We start from the raw sequence: 20,807 nt of genomic DNA, 5'->3' as shown, positions 1-20,807 counted from the left end.
CATGCTAATTGTTGTTCAAACTTCTCATCCCAGGCTCTGAACTGAAGCCTAGAAAAACTCTAGTCAACCCAAAAATCACTAATTAACAAGCATTTAGTTAAAAAAAATTGTAAAGGGAAATCATGCTTCAATCTACTAGAATTCTTTGAAGGAGTCAACAAGCATGTGGACAAGGGAGATTCAGTGAAAATAGTATAAATTTAAATAAGTAAGCTGTGATGGGAGAAGAGGGAAGGTCCTCTCAAGAACTGGAAACTGATTAAAAGGTATGAAATAAATGGCCAATTTGCAGAATGGAGAGAGATAACTAGTAGTGTCTCCCAGGTATTTGCTCTCGGACCAGTCCTAGTCAACATATTCATAAACAATCTGGAAAAAGAGATAAACAGGAGGGATATAAAATCCCATTTAGTTAGTTAACTGTTAAATTATGTGTTTAACTGGTTAACTTCTTAAACTGTGATGGCAGGGATGGAGCAGCCCTCCCTCCCCGGCTATAGTAAAGGACTGCTCTAGCCAGGCTGGAACACGGCCACCTGCGATGCGATGCTCTGACCAGGGCAGACTGGCAGCAGGCCCCCGCCCACATCAGGTGGGTGAGGGGGGTACTTCAGTCCCCTCTGGTTAACCATAATCAGCCCCCTCTAGTTAACCATAACCTTACTGGGAGATGCTTACCAGTTAACTGGTTAACCATTCAGATCCCTAACAAACAGTGAGATGGCAGAATTTGCATATGATACAGAACTGTTCATGATAGTTACAACCTAGGCAGACTGCAAAGAGCCACATAAAGACTTCTCAAAAGCACAGGAAATGTAATGTTGATAAATGCAAAGTAATGCATATTGGAAAACATAATACCAATAGTACAGATAAAATGATGGGGACTAAATTAGCTGTTGCCATTCAAGAAAGATCTTGGAGTCATTGTGGATAGTTTCAGGAAATATCCACGCAATGTGCTGTAGCAGTCAAAAAAACAAACAAACAATATTGGGAATCATTAAAAAAGGGATAAGTAATAAAGAAAATATCATATTATTGCTATATAAATCCATGATATGCCCACATCTTGAATACTGCATGCAGATGTGGTCGCTCCAGCTCAAAAAAAAAAAAAAAAAAAAAAAAAAGAAAAAAAAAAAAAAAAAAAAGATATTGGTATTGGAAAAATTCAGAAAAAACACAAAAACGATTAGGGGCATGAAATGACTGCCACAGGAGGAAACACTAATAAAACCTGAGACTTTTCAGCATGGAAATGAGACAAGTAAGGAAAGATATAATTGAGGTTTATAAAATCATGGCTCGTGTGGAGAAAGTAAATAAGGAAGTGCTATTTACTCCTCATAATACAAGAACTTGGGGTCTCCATATGAAATTTGTAGGCAGCAGGTTTAAAATAAACAAAAGGAATTTCCCCCCCACACACACACAATGCACAGTCAACCTGTGGAACTCCTCGCCAGAGGATACTGTGAAGGCCAAAACTATAATAGGGTTCAAAAAAGAACTAGATGAATTCATGGAGGACAAGTCCATCAATGGCTATTACCAAGGTGGGTAGGGATGGTGTCCCTAGCCTCTGTTTGTCAGAAGCTGGGAATGAGTGATGAAATGGATAAAATATAAAATATTCCCATTCTCATTGAGATACCTGGCACTGGCCACTACTGGAAGACAGAATACTGGGCTAGATGAACCTTTGGTCTGACCTAGTATGGCTGTTCTTATGTTCTTAAATAAAGTTAACTATTCATCCATTGCAATGATTTACATTTGTGTAGAAAATGTTAAAGCACTTAGGAGTTTTTAGATTTATTTTACCTTGACTTTTATTCATCAGCGTCATATCAGGTATTTAGCTATTTATAAATTGTAAGAAGTATTATGTCATCTCAATCTTTATTACCAAAATATTAATTTATGGAAAATTTTGTTTTAAATACACAAAACAGCAACATGTGTGTAGAACTCAAAGTATGAAATTAACATTCTTAAAAGATTAGGGCGGCCTTGCTGCAAGGACACACCAATGAGCAACTGAGCCCCTAACTGCCCAGCTGTATACAAAAGAGCAACTGTGTACTGAAAGTTATCCTTAAATCTCTTCATGCTAAATAAGGCAGTAATACAGGAAAGTTTTTTTAAAAAGCTATCCAAATCAGGATATTGAAGTAACAAAGCTTATATTACTCGCTCTAGCCAAGCTACACCTGTTTGCAACTCAACTTAGGATAGCTTCCAGTTCTCCCAAGGGACCATTCCAACAGCTAGGGCTCGCTGGGGTTCAAGAATGCAAAAACAACCACCGTATCTTCCAAAAAAAGCCTGCTAACCTAGAGGCCCGGGGCAGAAAAAAGATGGCATGTGCAAAACACAGGAATGACTAGAATAGCTCCGTAACACCCTAAACTTTCCCCTTAACTACAGGGAATTCTAAAGGACAGATCCAATGCTCCGTGCTGACAATGTGGGTGCAAAGCCATTAAGCAGACACAAAAAGTAGGTCCATATTTTTCTACACCAATCTTAACCAAGATATATTGTGATTGGTAGCATACTGTAAGGTGATATTCACCTGCTGTATGCATTCCATTGTCTTGGAGTTCTTTAAACAATACAATTGTCAGCTTTCACTGAATTTGCCATCTCACCCTCGATCCGCCATATCCAAAAGACCTGTCACTGTACAGGATTGAATGCATGATAATTGAAATAACTGTGACTTAGTATGCATTATTCTAGATATAGTCATGTTTTTGCAAAAATGTTCAACAGCATTATAGTGCACTAGAACACTAAAAAGGTTAATGCAAAGTAGGGCAGTATACATTTTCAAATTTGGGTATTAGTTGTATAGATTTTTAAAAAAATATATCAATAGCTTTTCCTTTTAAGAGAACAAACTCACGGTTAGTCTGAATTTTTAAAAAATAAGCTGACTCTCAGTCATCAACATGCCGACAATATTATCCGAAAAACATCTCACCTAGGGATAACAGGTCATCTTTAGTGCTGTGTCCACACAGAGCTTACGAATCCTAATACACAGAGCCTACAAACCTTAAGACACAGTCATGAAGACTACTCAATGACAGAATGGCTACGTCTAGACTGGCCACAAATTCCGGAAAAGGGATGCAAATCAGGTAAGTCAGCATAGGGAAATCCGCGGGGGATTTAAATATCCCCCGCGGATTTAAATCAACATGTCCGCCGTTTTCCCCCCGGCTTGGGGAAAAGCCGGAAAAAAAGCATCTAGACTGGCGCGATCCTCCGGAATAAAGCCCTTTTCTGGAGGATCTCTTATTCCTACTTTCAAGGGCTTTATTCCGGAGGATCACGCCAGTCTAGACGTTTTTCCGGCTTTTCCCCAAGCCGGAAAAAAAGCGGCGGACATGTTTATTTAAATCCGCGGGGGATATTTAAATCCCCCGCGGATTTCCCTATGCTGACTTACCTGATTTGCATCCCTTTTCCGGAATTTGTGGCCAGTCTAGACGTAGTCACTAAGTATTGCGGTAGGAAGAGAGCTACAGCTGAGTTCAAAGGAACAGGAAAATGAATTATCTCTATGGGAGGGGAGACTAAATGTTTAATACCTCCAAATCAATTGAGACCTACCTACCGACTATATATTCAGGAAGTACAGATACATCTTATATGTACCATGTTTATCAGCTGCTTGAATAGTTTTGATGACCCATCAGGGCTCACCTTGAAAAGAAGGCTACATTTCCTAAATGTATCAAAATGAGAAAGTTCTCTCCTCTGAAATACTGAAGATACCATGGCACATACTAATCATTTTCACATGCAGATCATCCCTGGTGTTAAGAGTGCCACATTAACAAGTGAGGACAATACAATAGAGATGAGCTACATTGAATAGAAAAAGCGTTATTTTTGTCTAAAAATTGAAGAGCAAAGAATTTTTGGTCAAGGTTAACACTTGCTGTTGTCAGCTCTACTCCACTTGCAACTATAACTCTAGAGAAAGGATAGTTGTAGTTAGAGCTAGATAATACAGCTTTCAAACAACCTTGATATAAGGATGTTCCTTGCATACTGTTCCCCACTGTCTGGCGCAGCGTTCCTCTTTCCTGTGTTCATAAAATTCTGGGTTACGAAGAATGGCCACACGACGCCCCTCATACACCAGCGCAAGTGCTGTGCATCCATCTAGTCTCTCTTTGTCTTCCTGGCTAGCTGTCAGCACTATAGGTACTGACAGGTTAATAACTCCCCCTGTAGGGTAAAGAATACACACTCAACCAACTGTTACAAAATGACATGTACAAACCCAAGTTTCACATTCCATGACATATGGTTCACTTCATTACACTTAACTGGTGCTGAAGGGGCACATTCTGGAATAAAATACTTGAGAATGTACTTCTCTCTGAGATGCAAGGTTGTTATACAGTAATTTAGGCACCAAGTCTTAGAGTAAGAACCAGCATGTTTAAAAATTGGCTGTGAAACACAATCAACATGTGTACTAGTAAAAGGCTCCTAGAACAGGCTTTCCATACAAGGGCATATGGTTCCAGAAGTGACAGTGAATAAAAGGTAGCTCTTTGCTTCTTGTTTAATGCTGCATTTTAAATCAGAGTATTATGAAAACATCATTTGGGCAATAAATCTGAATTTTAACCTCTCTTTCCCACTATCATTTTTGTTAGTTGTACTTCAGATGCTTGGAAAGTTCAAAATGATGGAAGATGATTAATGTTAAAGCAGCTAGTGAGTGTATGCTATTCAGTTATTTCAAAGTTTCTAATATTATAATAATTAGAGCACCACATATTTTCAGACTGAACTCCTTGAACCCATGTTTCAGAATAGATTGACAACTGAGGTGATCAGACATTTAGCATGTTTGTTTTGTTACAATCTTATCAACCGTCAACTCCCACAAAACTAACCCAGAGCACGTTCATTCTAAACCTACAAGTGGGTGGCAGTCTCTCTGTTTTGGGCAAAATGCCTGCGCTTGTTGGCTCTCTGCCAGATCTAGAAGACCCGACAGTTGCTCAACCTGATCCTAAGACTGAGCACCCTGAACTGTTTGCAGCACCACCCTGAGCAAGGGCCTGGCATACTGACTGTTGCTCAACCTGAGCCCAGGCCCGATCACCTGAACTGTTGCTGCCCCTCCCTGAACTGTGGCCTGGGCATATTGACTTCTTGCATGGCCTTAGCACAGGCCTGAGTAATTGGACCCCACCCTGAACCAGGGCCGAGGCCAGACTGCTAACTTATTCTGATTGCTTACAGTGAGGCAGGCTGGCCTCACTCTGACTCTAGATTGGGCCAAGGCTCCAACACGATCCAGTACACCCTCTTTAGTACAATTTTACAAAATTACATTAATACATACATACAAAAGTATTGGAAGGTAAGTAGCTTTACAGCGGGGTCTCAACCTTACGGCCTGTGGGCCATTTCGAGACAGAGCAGTAATGTAATCCAGCCTGGGAGTCCCAGTAGGCTGTCTGTTCAGGTCTCGCCCTGTCCCTTCCTATCACCTCCCTGCCCTCTTCCCCCTCCATGGCATCCCATCCCTCAGGGATGAGGTCTCAGGGATTGCCAAGGGGTCTGGTGCAGCATGGCGGCAGTAGCCAAAGGGAAGCAGAGCGCACTCGCTCCACTTACCTGCTTGACATTATTCAGTCGGAATACACAGAATTAAATGAAAGGAGCTGTTAGGAATAGCAAACAGGAAGTGAAAACAACGTTAGAAACACTACCACAGGGCTAAACCACTTCAAGGAAGTTAAAACAGTGGCTACGTCATTAACTATGAAGATTTTATTTCAAGGCATTAGCCAATTTACAGCAATTTTGCCAAAGCCAGAGCCTGGAAACCAAAACAAGCATCAGTTAAAAAACCTTGCCTAAAGGAAGAAAGAGGAGGGGGAATGGGAAGGAGCAGTTCAGAGATCAAGTAGAAGAGACAAAGCAAGAGAATGTAAGAAGGCAGTGTCTCTCTCTCAGCCTAGCAGTCAGGGGACCTAGACTGAGTCAATGTTCCCCAAAACTTTCAAAGAACAGATTTAGATAAGATCTAGACATGTCCATGTTTTGTTGTTTTAACTTATGTCTCTAAATGCTACATACCTCTAGGTGAATAAAGAATGCATCCCAGAGAGAAGGTTCATAGATCTGTTAAATAAAGTTGGGGACCATCATATTAATATTGTTTGGGACCAGTGGGGGCTGCAACCCAGAAATCCAGCATAGCAGTGATTGGGTTTCACCCAGAGCCTGTTGCCTGAGATGTGCACTCAATAGAAACTATAAAGGGGTGTAAACTAAAGCCATGAAGAAAAAAATTTGGAGTTACAGAATTCAAAACTGAATTGTGCTGAAGTACAACTTTATTCACACAAAGAATGGGGAAAACCAGGGAATACATGTTATATGTTACAAAAATATTTTAGTTTGTAATTAACCAGTAATACACAAAGAAAAAAAATAAGGAGCAGAACAGATGAACAGAAGTGGTTTGGGACAAATGCATGTTTCAAAATGAATACCACCAAATGGTTGCTAACATTTCCCTAAGCACCCCATTTCCTTTCTACCTTCAATCTGAAAACTGAAGTTTCTTTTCTACCTCACTGAAGAGCCAGCCTTCAAATGACCATCTGTGACATTACACAGCTCTGAAATGTTGAAAATCTGTGATCAAAGGATAGATTTTAGGTGTACTTACAGGAGTGCAGTTCTTTCCACACCTCCCCTCAACATCTTTCTTCCCACATGTTTCCTATAGTTCTACTCTCCCCATGTGCCTGACCTAAACTAGAACTAAAGAAATGGAGACAAAACTCAAAGCTATTGTGTTTATTGACACAACCAGGACAGAACAGAATTACTGGACAGCTATGCACAGACAGTTACATTTGTTTCAAAAACAGTAAATAGATATTTTTCCAAGGAATATTAAAAATACTCCACCATTTAAAAACAAACAAACCCTCTTCACTACATTTTTAGCTGTATTTATAGTACCATTATACAAGGTTGTTAAAACATATATTCAGCCATGTACAAGATGCAAAAGACAGCCAAAAGTCACTATACAAATGAGCTTTACAGGGCAGAGACCAAGAAATAGAACAGTATGGAATAAAAGTGTGAAGTCTCAAAGGATGAGCAAACTTGAAGAGTACGAAATAATGGAATGGCGACTGCATTTTATTATATGGGTTAGTATTTGAGATATTTGCACAAGAAATAAAAGGAGTTAAAGAGATATTTGCATGGAGAGAAAATGGGTATCTGGAACATTGGGATAAGACAGAAGTAACAAGTATTGGAAGCAGCATAGCAGACACAGAGAACAAATTGCTAGACTGACAAAGGGGAGCTGTAAGAGGCACAAGCAAAATCAGACAGGGCTGGAATCAAGCAGAGCTTCTAAGAGGACCAGAAGGGGCGTAAACCCTCTTTTTGGTTTTGTCTGCATGGTGCCAAACCTCTGTAAAGAATCGCTTCACTCCAGCACAATCGCAGAATGTGTCTTTAGAACACTCTTGGTCTAGAGCTACATATTAACAGTGAGATAGCAGATAATCCTGAATACTGAAAATTAATAATACTGGAGAAGGACAAAGTTTTTCAAAAGCAGATAGAAAAGTCTGAAAGCCATGTACATCCCTGAAGATAATTATTAATTGTGGGAGGGTTGTAGTTTATAAAACTAATCCAGTCACAAGTTGGCAAAAGCTAAAAAGCAAGGTAACGTTTCATATTAAGTTTAATCCCTTGCAAGTTTTGATTCTTTGTGCTCAGGAGTGGAAACTTATTGAACGTAGTTCTCTCACATGACAAAACAACATACCACAAAAAGCTACCAAGCTGGGTGTTTAGTTGGGATGTGAATGATTAACCGGTATGGGATGAAGCAGTTCCCCGCCCAAAGGAGTTGCTCCAGAACCTTGGTGCTCACCACAGGCAAAGGCAAGCCCAGCCAGCCAGTTGGAGCAGCCCCCATCTGTGGTGTGCCTGGCCCAACCTCCCTGCTGCAGCTGGGTAGGGAGGGACCGCTCCAAACCAGTGACAGCCCCCCTGGACATACCCCTTTAGTCCGCTAACTGGTTAAACATAAGTTAACCAATTAAATGGTATTTTATATCCCTAATGCTTAAGTTTGTTTTTAGAAGTATTTTAAAACTGAAATGTCTTACCATCCAGCAGACAGTCAAAATGAAGGCATTGCAAGTATTCTCTCTCTCTCATAAAGCCATTAAGTGGTGTCGCCCAGCCCTCTGCCAGTACTTGCACCCATTGCATATCCACCTGGTAAAGAGACAGAAACAGACAGACACACACTGACACCAGTGAACTCCATGCACTAAGCCAAGTAACTACTTGTTGAGAATTTTTTCAGAATACAGCTATCTCCTCCATACTAAATCTAATGTGTACGTAAGTACAACTCAGCTTTTAACAGAGAGCATGTATCATTTGAATAGAGCTCAAAGTCTTTTCATTCAGAAAAAAATGTCTTTTTGCTCCTCAGTTTATAAATATAAGCTACTTTTCATATTTCCATCATATCATTAGCTGAACTTTCAAATGCAGAATTCAGATGGCCTTTTTCATTGCAGAGCTGGGTGTAGAACATAGGGCTACTTAAAATCTGAAATAGGAGAACAAGAAACACAAAAAACTGAAAAATAAACCTGGAGTCGCTAATAAAATGTTTTGGAGGGGTAGCCATATTAGTCGGTAACTGAAAAAAGTGTCATCTTTCCATCAATGAGAAGTGGTATTTCTATAGCAAAAAGCAATCATGACTTTTTCTCCTGCTCAGACTCATAATAATCAGAGTACCTCATATTTTAGTTTAAGAGACTGATATCAGTTTTCAGGGAATTTCCTCCCTTAACACTTAGTAAAGGCCACACAGTGAGATGTACTGCAACTATTTTAATATTTCTATATGTTCATTAAGGAGACAGAGTAAAGAGCTTTTCACAAGGAGGAATTTGTTGGGCTTGAGCAGGGTCCATCGTGAAAAAGCGCATGTTGTACAATTACATGACTAAATATTTACTATTTACCTCATGTCGAGACAATTCAGATGCAGATTTTTCCCACAGCTTGTATTGTATACTTATTTAATATTAAAGAGGGGAGGAATTAGTTTTCCAGGATTGATCCATTTCTCACCAACAGGAGGGAGCAATTTACCATAAGAGACAAAGGAAGGCTTGGTACTAGTCACCAGTAAGTGACTTTAATTCAGCAAAGCAATAAATAATTTCACAGAAGACAGCAGAGCAAGAAAACTAGCAAACTGCAGGTGAGAGGAAGTGTTAAATCCACAGGTGTGAAAAAAAAGAATGGAAATCCGAAGACATCATTCCAAGACAGACTGAAACCTTGATCCCACAAAGCAACCTAAAGTTAAGCATGTGCTTAAGCACTAGTAACTTTGTCAAAAAGTTAAAAGGAAAACGCATGTGCTTACAGTTAAGTCTGTGTTAAAGTGCGTTGCTGGCTCATGGCCCAATTCCTCTGAAAAAAGACGAATACAAGGAACAAAAAGCAGGCAGTGTGTGTTTTCAAAAGACTGGCCCAAATTTGAACTGGAAGGGTAGTAAATTAATCAAATAAGAACAGAGCAGGTCAAGGCATTAAGCAGGAAAGCCAAATGGAGTGAAAAAGCAGCATGAGTTCATGACAGCCAAAGGCATAAAAGGAAAAAGTGTCAAGAAACAAATCTAGCATCATTAATAAAAAGAAAATGACAAAATTAATAAAGTCACCTTCTCTAGTATAAGTCTGTCTTTAAGAAAGAAAGCCTGGACATTTATAAAAGAATTAAGACCTTGTAGAAAAAAGCAGGTATGAGACTGTTTTGCTTAGGAAACTAGAAAGCATACATCATCCACGCTTATTATTGGAATTGACTAAAATGTATTTAAAATGCTTACAATTTGTTATGAAGTCATGGAGACTCAAAGATACCAAAAGATCAGAAAAGCAAGTTTTGCAGCCATCTTCAAGAAGTTACTGTTTGTAAATAGCTGAGATATAAACTATATCTTCTGAAAAACAGATTAGGCTCTGGCTTTAGCTTCAGAAATCACGTCACCAAAACACAATACCATTACCCCTCTACCTTATTTATTTCCAGTGTTAACAGAGTCTCTGCATCACTTTTGGCCAATTTGAGCTTGTTTTCTGGCACATACAGCTCTTTCACCTCATAAGAAGCATCCACTGGTACAATGTCCTACATAAAAAGAGAATCATAATTCAATATGCACTCAAAATGTTTTTCAGCTGCTGAACATATGGTCAAAGGTAATATTTTCTTGCAAAAAGTCTCACTACAGAGCAGTATACATCTTAAATCATTTTTATTCGGCTGAAAACCAAATGCATTCTAAAATGTTGATATATTCCTAGCCAAGTTGATGGCCAGAGGTATTAATTTTTGCATAGGTGAAGTCTGCTGAAATAGTCTTTTTCTGAATTCTTACAATTATATAGCATGGCATACTCTCTAGTAAATACAGAGTAACTATCACTGAAAGTAATACAATTTTCATTAGTACAGTATTTGTCAGTTACAAAATTAGCTATTGCCAGGGCATATAATATTCTCTCTCCGAATAAGGAAATAAAGTTAAAAAAAAAAAGCTGTGTTTTGGAATTTAAGCAACTAGCTGCACAGGAGACTAGCAATGTTAAAGGAGCTGCAAAATATGCTTCTCAACCAAATCTGATTAGCGCAAAAGCACTGGCACAAATTTAAATATTACATGTAAAGAGTGGAAAATACAATTGCACCAATCCAAACATTAACAGGAGTAGCTTTCAAAACAAGAATTTGAGTTAAATGGAAACAAACATTCTATGCATACACACTAAAGTCATGACAAGAAAAAAAGTGCACAGGTTAAAAATTTCAAGTTTCTTTTTGTTTGAGGATGACAAACAATATACTAAGAGTCTCTCTCTAGCCCTTAACCTCCCAAGTTGAAATACAGAACATGGCAGTTAGATACTAACAATAAAAGTGCTATGACAGACTTCTGCTATTACCCATATGCAAATCTACATCAACTAAAGTCTAATATAAACATAAATGTCTATTCCATCTCTATTTTTAATAAATATATATATATAACAGATTCCTTCAGATATACAGGACACATTCAAGTGTCCATTCACCATTTTGGAGGGAAAATATAAATATTTAAAGCAAGGAAAGGAGGAATACTATACAAATTTCATCAGAAAATTAATTCTTCTCCAGTGATGGCTAGTTTCAGAATCCAACCCTCTTCATTTTCTGCACCCAAACTTGCCTTTGAAAGATAAACTGAGTCATATTTTATCTCTTCTACAACCTCTACCATCTGATCTGTGTAATGTGTACGTTGCATACATACATGCACACCCTCTCTGCTCCATCCAACGGGGCAGACATTACCCAATGATATCTTTGGCAGCACACTAAAATTCATTTGTGAAACCTGTTTTTTATGTGCGGTGTAAAAATTCACTTTGGAACCTTAAACCATTTCACAAAGAGACAGACATTGGAATAACTTACAGCATTAGTAAATCTAGTTTTCCTGGTAGATATAAAAACAGTATTTAAAACATCACTTTAGATTAAAAACAGCAGCAAGAAGAATCCACGTGTCTTCAAACCATATGAAACTTCAGTACAAAGGCTATGTTAGCAGGCCATCTAGTGACCACTTTAAGGTTGATAATGTTGCAGTGAGCATCTTTCAATACCTATGAGCATTTCCCTTTTTTGTGCATTTAAATACATGACAAACCAATACAAAAACAAAATCTAAGCATTAAGAGAATATATAGGGTATTTTTTTAAAAAATCAGTTTATTAAGCATACCAGAGAATAGCAGAAAGCATAGGCTATTGGGGAAGAAACAGCCTTCAGCTAACTTACACCAATAGATGGGCACTTGTTACACCAGTAAATTGACTAACTTGAAGCTAAGCACTCAAAAAACCAGCTATTAAAATAAGAGTAATACAGATACTTTACTTTCAGCTTGGAACAGCATTTGCTGCAGTAGTCCAAGTATAGGGTAAACTGGAAGCATCATGAACCAGGTTGCAGTACAAGTGTTGAAATCTTAATGGTGACCACTGTATATTCGTATTAGTCACAAGTATTTTACAGTACAGTACTAAAAAGGTATCACTCTTCACTGGATATTTTAAATGTTTTGGTGGCCTATAGGTACCACCATTCATTCAGTAGAACATAGCCGAGAATTTCTACTGTAAATCTTGGTAGTGAGAACAAGTGCCTTACATTGCTCAGAGCCCTCTCCAGTTATGGACTAACGTTGTATAATTTCTTTTGTGAATATAATATTTTGACAAACGGTATAACTATTTCAGAGGTGTAGCCGAGTTAGTCTGTAACATGAAAAACTTTAAAAAAAAATCCACACAAATAGTCTGATAGCACTTTAAAGACTAACAAAACATGTCGATGGTATCATGAGCTTTTGTGGGCTGGGGCTGAGCCTGCTCTTCAGAGCTGGTGCTGGGTGGCAAGTCACACGTGGGACACTGGGGCGGGAAGCCCCTTCCCCAGCACCACTCTGTACCCAGCAGGGCAGGAGCCAGTCCTGGGCAGCTCCTGGCTCTGCCTGCCCCATCCCCGGAACTGTAGCCTGCGGGCAAAGGGCTGGCCTGAGCAGGGAAGAGACACTGCCCCCCACCCCAACCTCTCCTTGCTTCAGCACCGCTGCCCTGCCAGTGAGTGTTTCGGGCACAGGCATATAGGGGCAGGAGGGGGTGGTGGCAGGGGTTGCACTGAGGGGCATGGGGCAATGCAGGGGATCAAGCTGGAGGGGGATTATGAGGCTGAGGGGAGCAAGGCTGGAGCAGAAGGAAGATGTGGGGGGGGGGGGGGGAAGAGTACAATTGAAAGTGCAGCTTCTGCAAAGTACCTTTACTCCTCACTTCTTTGCCTCCCTCCCCAGCTAGCTATTTGGCTGCATTCTCACCCTCTCACATGTTCTGTATTACTTCCCCCAACTCTCTCCCATCCCCAGTCCCCCCCAAACTCCCACCCTCTCCTGCCACCAAACTCACTTCCTAACCCTGCCCTCTTCATCCTGTCCTGCATCCCCATCCCAGTCACTGGCAGCCCTGTCCTGCACATTGAACCCCTCATTTTTGTTTCCACCCCAGAGCCTAATGGGGTCCATAAAATGCACCAACTCCAGAAAAGTAAATCTGAACCTCAGTCCTTCCTGTCCCTTCCCCTCACCTCTTTGGGGCTGGAGCGACAGAAAAGTGAGGTGTCTAAGCTGGTGACCACATCAGTGAGGGTTGGGGTTTTTTGAAGGAGTTTTTTTGTTTGTCCTTTGTGGATCCCCAACTGATTTTTCTGTGAATCTATGACCCCGACTCAAAAGAGGTTCCCCCACCCCTGCCATAAAGAAAGAAAACATCAAAACCTTTTGTTGGACATAATGCTTCACTGTATTTAAAATGAAGTTTGATCAACTAACATGAGGAATTTAAAAAGCTTAATCTGTTTAATAATTTAAATTAAACCCTTCTCTCCAGCCGCAGCACTAGCAAAATGACTCAGGTGTAATTATGTAATTAACGGTGAGTTTCCATTAGCAACTGATCATCCGCAGAAAGGTTTGCATTGACCCCAATGGTTCACAGGGTGCACGGTAGAGAGAGACCTTCCTCCCCCTCCCCAGAGAGCAGCACGTCCCATGGCAGGAGGGTTAAATCTTGGCATGCCACTTGCTGACCCTTACCTTAGGCTATGTGACTTGTAAGTTGAGAGAGACCATAGTTGCAATGCTGCTCACCCATGTTAGCACTGCTTGTGAAACCATGTTAAGGCACATCTTGTCAGTTGACAGTTCATAATTTCTTTTTTTTTTTTTGTTACTCATGTCACCTGAGATTTTACACTCAAAAGAAATGACTGAGAGAATGCCTGCCTGCTATCTACAAAGAGCCTGTATAGTGAGGAGGTAAAAATCAGAAGATATCAAGTCCCTGACCATGACGGAGAAAAACCACATTTATCTTTATTACAGCTACCAGGTTAAGTTTTGACCGCATACACAAGAGCGTTCTGGTCTTATTCAATGGAGGCCAGGGAAGGAAATAAGTGGTGGGCAGAATGAGGACTTAAGGGAACAATCACTCCAAGAATCTAATGTGGCCAGGGACACAGCTAGGAATTGCATGGACATATTGAACTGAAATGTTAGCCTGGAAATTGGAAATGAAGTTTGGAAGTTTCCTCAGTAATGTTCTGATACAGGCAAGTCTGTCTACACCATTGGCTGCAGCCGAGTCAGTTAAACTTGCAGGTTATTTCAGAAGGTGGGACAATCTCCTGTTGTCACTAGCTGACAGATCTGGTTCTACCCCTGAGCTGCAGAACCACTGTAATGCATCTGTGGAGCTCAGAATGAAGGAAAACAGCTTTAAACCCACCTTAATATTTATCTATCACAATATTTCATTGTATCATGTTAAATCAATTCTTCTAAATGAACACAGCAGCAGATTGGACATTGATCTATTATCCCTACATGTATGTCCTATTGTGACTCTCTATGGCTTACTGAGGTTTCTGAACCTCATGTTCCACATGAAGTTAACAGAACACACTGTTCAGTATTTCAGCAACACTCACAGGATAAAATGCAGGGTGCGTCTACGCAGCAGGGCTCAACTCGAAATAAACTATGCAAATTGAGCTACGTTAATTGCATAGCTTATTTCAAAATCGCTTATATCGAAATTGGGAGCATTTACACAGCACTTATTTCGAAACAAAGCACTCTTCCTTTGACTTCCCTTACTCTTCATACAATGACAGTTACAGGAGACAGAGTAAGAAGTCCTCCAGCTTGACAGTATTTCAAAATAACTGCCTGATGTACAGACATACCCATAGTGACTCAAGGAAAATAATTTTGGGCTACAATTTAAACACGGTGTTCTATCCAGTAATAAATCAGACTTTGTACTTTTTATCCCCAGGCTCACCAAAAGAAAATATTAATGAGGCAATACAGTTAAAACAGTTTGTTCTGCCGATTTACATTTGTACTTATACACATTCATATGTTGTTTGTTGCAGTTTATTTCAGCCATTTTAAAAAATTTTATCTTTGGAGTTTTACCTTAAGAGGAATAGGACTCCACCAACCCTTTGTGTAAACTTATAACATGCTGTACAGTATTAAAGCAGCAGCTAAATGATTTGATGATCATAGCAGCATGTTGCTCAGTTAGAATGTTGGTGTGGTTGTGTTCCATGTGGCTAAGATCATGTTTAAAGTACCAAGCAGTGGTTCTCAAAGCGTGGGCCGTGGACCACTAGCGGTCGGTGACTGCCTTTCAGGTGGGCCTCAGGCTTGGAACTCCCTCCCTGCCCTACAGAGGGGAGCCTAGGCTGGTGCTTTAGCCCTCCCTCCACCCCACGAGGTTGGAGTGATAGCGCCAGCTTCCCACTGAAGGGAGACGAGGAGGCACAAGCCTCACAGTCTGGATCCGGCTAACGAGGGAAGAAAGTGACTCCGTGAACTGCTTCTCCTCCCCCCAGCTGTGGGGGGGGGGGGAATGGCAGCACAGGAAACTGCTTGCCTGGAAGCTGGCCCCACTGCTCCCATTGGCCAGAATCATGGCCAATGAGAGCAGTGGGGAGGGGTGCCTGGGAGCAGTGGGAGGCACCAAGCTCCCCTTAATCCCCTCATGCCCAGACCCTGCACTCTCCTCCCACTGAGACCCCACACCCTCAACCCTCTCCTGCACCCTCCCTCCCAGACTCTCCAGTCCCACCCTCCTCCTACACCCAACCTCCCACATCCCCACCGTCTTGAACACATATTGTCATCATGAGTGGCTGGCTGGTAGTCTGTGGAAAGGTCTGCATTGAGCGCTGTAGGCCAAAAAGTTTCAGAACCACTGTTCTAAAGAAATTAGTTACAGTAAATGAGAAGTTTCTCAATTAAAGAAAGATGGTAGTTTACAACCCGAGTCAATTTCATCCACACTTTACAATTCCCATTGTAATGATGATCAACCACTTATAAGGATCAAATCATGCGGGCTGGATGTGATTATAATAAAAGGAATGCACTACCGCAGAAAAGAACCACCACGAAGTTATATCTCTAAGCATTCACCCAGAGGTGAATATTCAATATTAAACCCTTTATCAACTATTTCTTACTACCACTTCATTACTGTCTGTAGCCACAAATAAATGTAATTACATACTCTTTAACATAATTAATCTCATGCATGCCACACATAGATGTCCTTCATTTTGCTGAAAGAAATGGTCACTGCCCTAAGCCTACCCTAATTTCACCACTAACTCTGCACTTGCATTCACTGAGAACCTACTGCTGACTAATTCTGGGGCACAGGATGGTCTGTGGTGCCAGGAGAGGCAGGAAGCCTGCCCTAGCCTCCCCACTGTACTGCTGACCAGCAGCTGCTCAAGGTAACCCCCTCCAGCCCCAGCACTGACCTCCTTCCCCATAACCCGAGCTTCCTCCAATATCCCAAAGATCTCATCCTCCGCCCCACCCCAGAGCTCACAAACTAGTCAAATTATGTTGAGTCACAGGCCTCAACAATTTTCTTCAACTGGGTTGTGAGAAAAAAAAAAAAAGTCTGAAAACCACTGCTCTAGAAAACAAAACCATTTGTCACAAAACATAAAAAGCTAAAAGACCAATCCAAACTCTGCTCTATCGTAACTCTTACTGATCAGTAGACACACCAGTAAACTTAATGACGTTACCCTGGTTTGATCATACCACTGTAAAATTAAACAGATTACAGGAGAGACAAAGCCTTTTTTTAAAACCATCTCAAAGATGATGTTGGAGACACAGGCTTTGCCTCTTGTTTGCCGAATAGACAACCAAAAATGCATGCCTTTCAAATGCAGCAGCAGTATTACTATGTAAAACCAGAGCCAATTATCAAAGCTCAGTATGTGAAGGGAGGAATTCCTCCTTCCTATAGGCAATACAGAGTAAGCCATCTGTTGGCATGTACACTGACTTACACCAGGGTGTCTCAAACAAAAACCGTGTAAGTATTTTGCTGCACTTTTGCCGTCCAAGTGGACTGGAGAGTATGGTGCTTCGAATTTTTAAGGTTCATGTGATTTAGACTCGGCCTATATTTTTGTTTCTTTAGTTCACACTTATTATACTCCTGAACCTCATAGTTAGCACAAGTTTGGGGGAAGAGGAATTAAGATAATAGTTGAGAGGTTGGTTTTTTTTTTCATATCAAGACTTTTGGCATAGCACTGAACTGGTGCTTGGATCTTATGAGACTGATTTGGTCTTAGTAGCTGTTCTTTGTTGTGATATGTATAAACACACTATGGGAAATGGTGCTTCATACACAATATTTTTTTAAGACTGACAGAATCCAGGATGTCACATCCTGGAAAGCGTGCCAGCTAGAAGAAGAACTTTCACAGAACAATTATGGGACCATGTGTAACTAAGCAAATGGAAAATAGCTAGCCTTATACAATAAACAAAAGAAAAATAGCTAACAAAAAAAAAGTCTCTGGTAAAATTATTACCTTTCAGGCATGTCTACACTGCAGTTAAAAACCCACAGCTGGCCTGTAGTAGCTGACTCAGGCTCAGGCTAAGAGACTATTTAATTTGGAGTCTGGCTGGAGCCTGGGCTCTACGAGCCAAAACACAGGTGGAAGCCTGAGCTGGAACATCTACTGCAATTAAGTAGCCCCATTACCTGAGCCCAGCAAGCCTGAATTAGCTGGCACAGGCCAGCCACAGGTGTCTAACTGCAGTGTAAACATACCCTTTGAGAACTACTCACTAACTTCTGGCTGGTCACATGGCAAGCCGGCAAGTACCTCTCCTGGTGTAACAAGGAGAACATTTGTTTCTCAAGGTTAGACAAAAAAGTTTTTGAGCAGTATGCTTTTTTTACTGGTTGTTATATCTGTACTAGCCAATTAGCCCATCATAAGGCAGGATTTTCAGGTCTCATCTCCATGTCCCTCTTCTCTCCTGAGCCTCCAGTCTCTCGCTCCATGTCTTCTCTCTCTCTCCTGCTCCTACTGCCTTCCCCCTTCTCTCTCAGCTCTCCTCCCCCTCCTGCCTCTCACTTGTGGGACTGTGGAGCCCAAACGGCCGTTGGGCTTTGCGCTCCCCATGCTGCACAGGTAGCGCGGAGCCCAAACGGTCGCTTGCGCCACTTGCTCCTGCGTGGCAGCTCAGTTGAGCGGCACAGAAGTCAGCTGAGCACCACTGCAGGAGGTGATGGGGGCAGGGAGGTGACATTCATGGCCAGCGGGTGGGGTCTGGAGCCGCTGTCACACCGCACGTCACCGCCCCACGCCCCCTGCCGTAGGGCTCAGCTGACTTCTGCACCGCTCAGCTGGGCTGCCACGGGGGAGCAAGCGGACGTTTCTGCTCCCCCGCGGTAGCCCGGCTGAGCAGCACAGAGGTCAGCCGAGCGCCACGGCAGGAGGTGAAGGGGAGGGGCGGAGCAGTGACGTACACAGTCAGGCCCTGCCCCCTGGCCATGTGTACGTCACTGCCCCGCCCCTCTTCCCCTCCCACCATGGTGCTCGGCTGACTTCTGCGCCGCTCAGCCGGGCCGCCGTGGGGGAGCAAGCGGCGCAAGCAGCCATTTGGGCCCCGCACTCCCCATGCAGTACGAGCCACCCAGAAGGAACAGCCAGCATTTCAGCATTACAGACTCTCAGACATTGGGCTACACTATATATGTGATTATAGCTGAATGGATACTGGGAAAGGGAGAACAAAATATATGCTAGTTCATTCAGGTGAGCAGCAATAAGAAGATTCTTTCTTTACAGGGTGCTTAAACTTTTTCAGCCACCAAACCAACTGTAACTAAATTCCTACATTTCATCTATGTTCTAATTCCTTTCTTTTCTGCCTTTTTTGCTCTCCTGTAAGGGTTTCTTCAAAACCTTTTTGATGTCTTGCCTCTCCCATGACTCCTCATTACTCTCTAGTTTCCCTCACTCTTTTTCTCCCAGGAGCCCCTGGAAATATATTCTGTATCTTTCTCTCCCCCTACATGCACCTAGTAGGTAATTTCACATTAATGCTCCTCCTAAATCTCACCAATGCTATTTCCTCACGTACTACAGTTATATCAATGAGAATATGAACCAAACCTAGCAAGAACTAACATCTTCCATTTCACTGCTACCTTCCATCTTTTTGTGCATCTCCACAATTCAACTATTAATCTAAAACTGCCCACTGAATCTTATCTTATTTTTATTTGTGGCTTCTCATGCCCCCTAGCAGAGGGCTGTACCTGTACTGATGTTGCTACGTACAGCTTCTCTAGCCATAGCTAGAACCACAGGGATCCAAACATGATTCAGTGCTACAGAAAAATTCTCCTATTCAATTTTAAAAGCATGAATGAAATGGAAAAATGCAGGATTATGAGGGAGGTTATACCAATATAAGGCATGTTCCTGTAATTTGGAACTACGTACTCCTTAAGTAGCCATTAAACAACCAGCATTTAGCATAGATTTCAGAAGGCCAAAGTTGCCTTTTTCCCTTCAAAAAAAATTCATCTGAAATTGAGGAAGTACTAACATTCTGCATAAGGATTGCTCCAGAGTGGTTTTAAACAAAAGTCAATTTTTAAATTCTGTCTTCCTTCTGCTGCTTTTCCTTTTTAGTAATCCATTAGGAGTAGTAGAAGAAAATCCAGATGCTACTTACAGGCAAAATACTACCCTTAATTGATTCTTAAGACGTACATAATTCACTTGAAACTAAGGCTACCTCTCTGCTACAAATTACTTTGATATAACTTACAGCATTTAGGAGTGTGATTAAGCTATACCCTGGAGCGACTGTTATACCAACTTACACACTGGTGTAGACAGCGCTTAAGACAACAGGAGAAGATCTTCTGCCATAAGCTTAGCAATAGGAGAGCTCTCTGCCATCAGCTTCATCAGAAGCATTACAGAGGTGCAGCTGCATTAGTGCAACCACACCACTGTAAATTATGTAGACAGTCTCAGATACAACAGAACACACTTCCTTTCTGGATCCCTCCTTTTCTCTCTTCAGGGGAGGAACAGCAAGAAAGTCTCCTCTGCCCTTCCCTGAACAGTTATTCACTCTCACTCTTGTTGGTAAGTGAGAGAGTATGGCCTAAACAAGGGGCAGGGTAAACAGACAAACTGAAATCCTATGCAGCATAGCAGAGACAGTACACTAAGCAAAGAGCTGGAGCATGTTACATGGGCTCATATGCTGCTGGTCTTTTGAATGATGAAGTTTTACAACAGATCTGTTCTCCAGGCTTTTCCTACTAGAAAGTGCAAGAGATCTGCAATCAAGTTATTACTAGTGTCCTGTGCATGGCAGGTAACACTTCCCTGTACAAGAATATTCAGAACAGATGTCTTATAATTAGCACAAGCCTGGCACTCCGGAGATCTAGAGTTTAATTCCTTACTCTGCCAAGGTCACTTTGGGATCTGAGACACACAGAGACTCTGTAAAATGAAGGTAATACTTTATCTCTACTGCCCCATCTTAGAGGTGTGCTGCAAGGATAAACACATTATGAATTGCGAGATACTACAGAGAGGGGGACGGCTGCATGAACCATAGCGAGGTAAAATTCAGACCAGCCAGGGGCTTTGTCACCCTTGTTCTGCAACCTTGTGTGTCTTACAATGTCTTGCTGTAGTAGGTCCCACCTTGGTCACTCACCT

At 41.5% G+C, this 20,807-nt stretch overlaps 1 protein-coding gene across 2 annotated transcripts in view; it reads right to left on the bottom strand.

Annotated features, from left to right (window-relative positions):
- The window catches only part of PAPSS1 (3'-phosphoadenosine 5'-phosphosulfate synthase 1), a 59,386-nt gene that overhangs the window by 21,108 nt on the left and 17,471 nt on the right, over positions 1-20,807 (bottom strand). For both annotated transcript variants that reach the window (XM_006119302.5, XM_006119303.5), the window contains exons 6-8: positions 10,148-10,261; positions 8,205-8,316; positions 4,049-4,254 (exon numbers count right to left, since the gene is read on the bottom strand). In XM_006119302.5, the coding sequence (XP_006119364.2) occupies positions 4,049-4,254; positions 8,205-8,316; positions 10,148-10,261 (432 nt within the window). The remainder of the gene's footprint in view (positions 1-4,048; positions 4,255-8,204; positions 8,317-10,147; positions 10,262-20,807) is intronic.

The sequence above is a fragment of the Pelodiscus sinensis genome, chromosome 4 (genome assembly GCF_052426305.1).
Source record: "Pelodiscus sinensis isolate ZL-2025 chromosome 4, ASM5242630v1, whole genome shotgun sequence".
In the NCBI taxonomy this organism is placed as follows: Eukaryota; Metazoa; Chordata; order Testudines; family Trionychidae; genus Pelodiscus; species Pelodiscus sinensis.
Note: the sequence above shows the minus strand (reverse complement) of the source record. Positions and strands in the feature narration are given on the sequence as shown.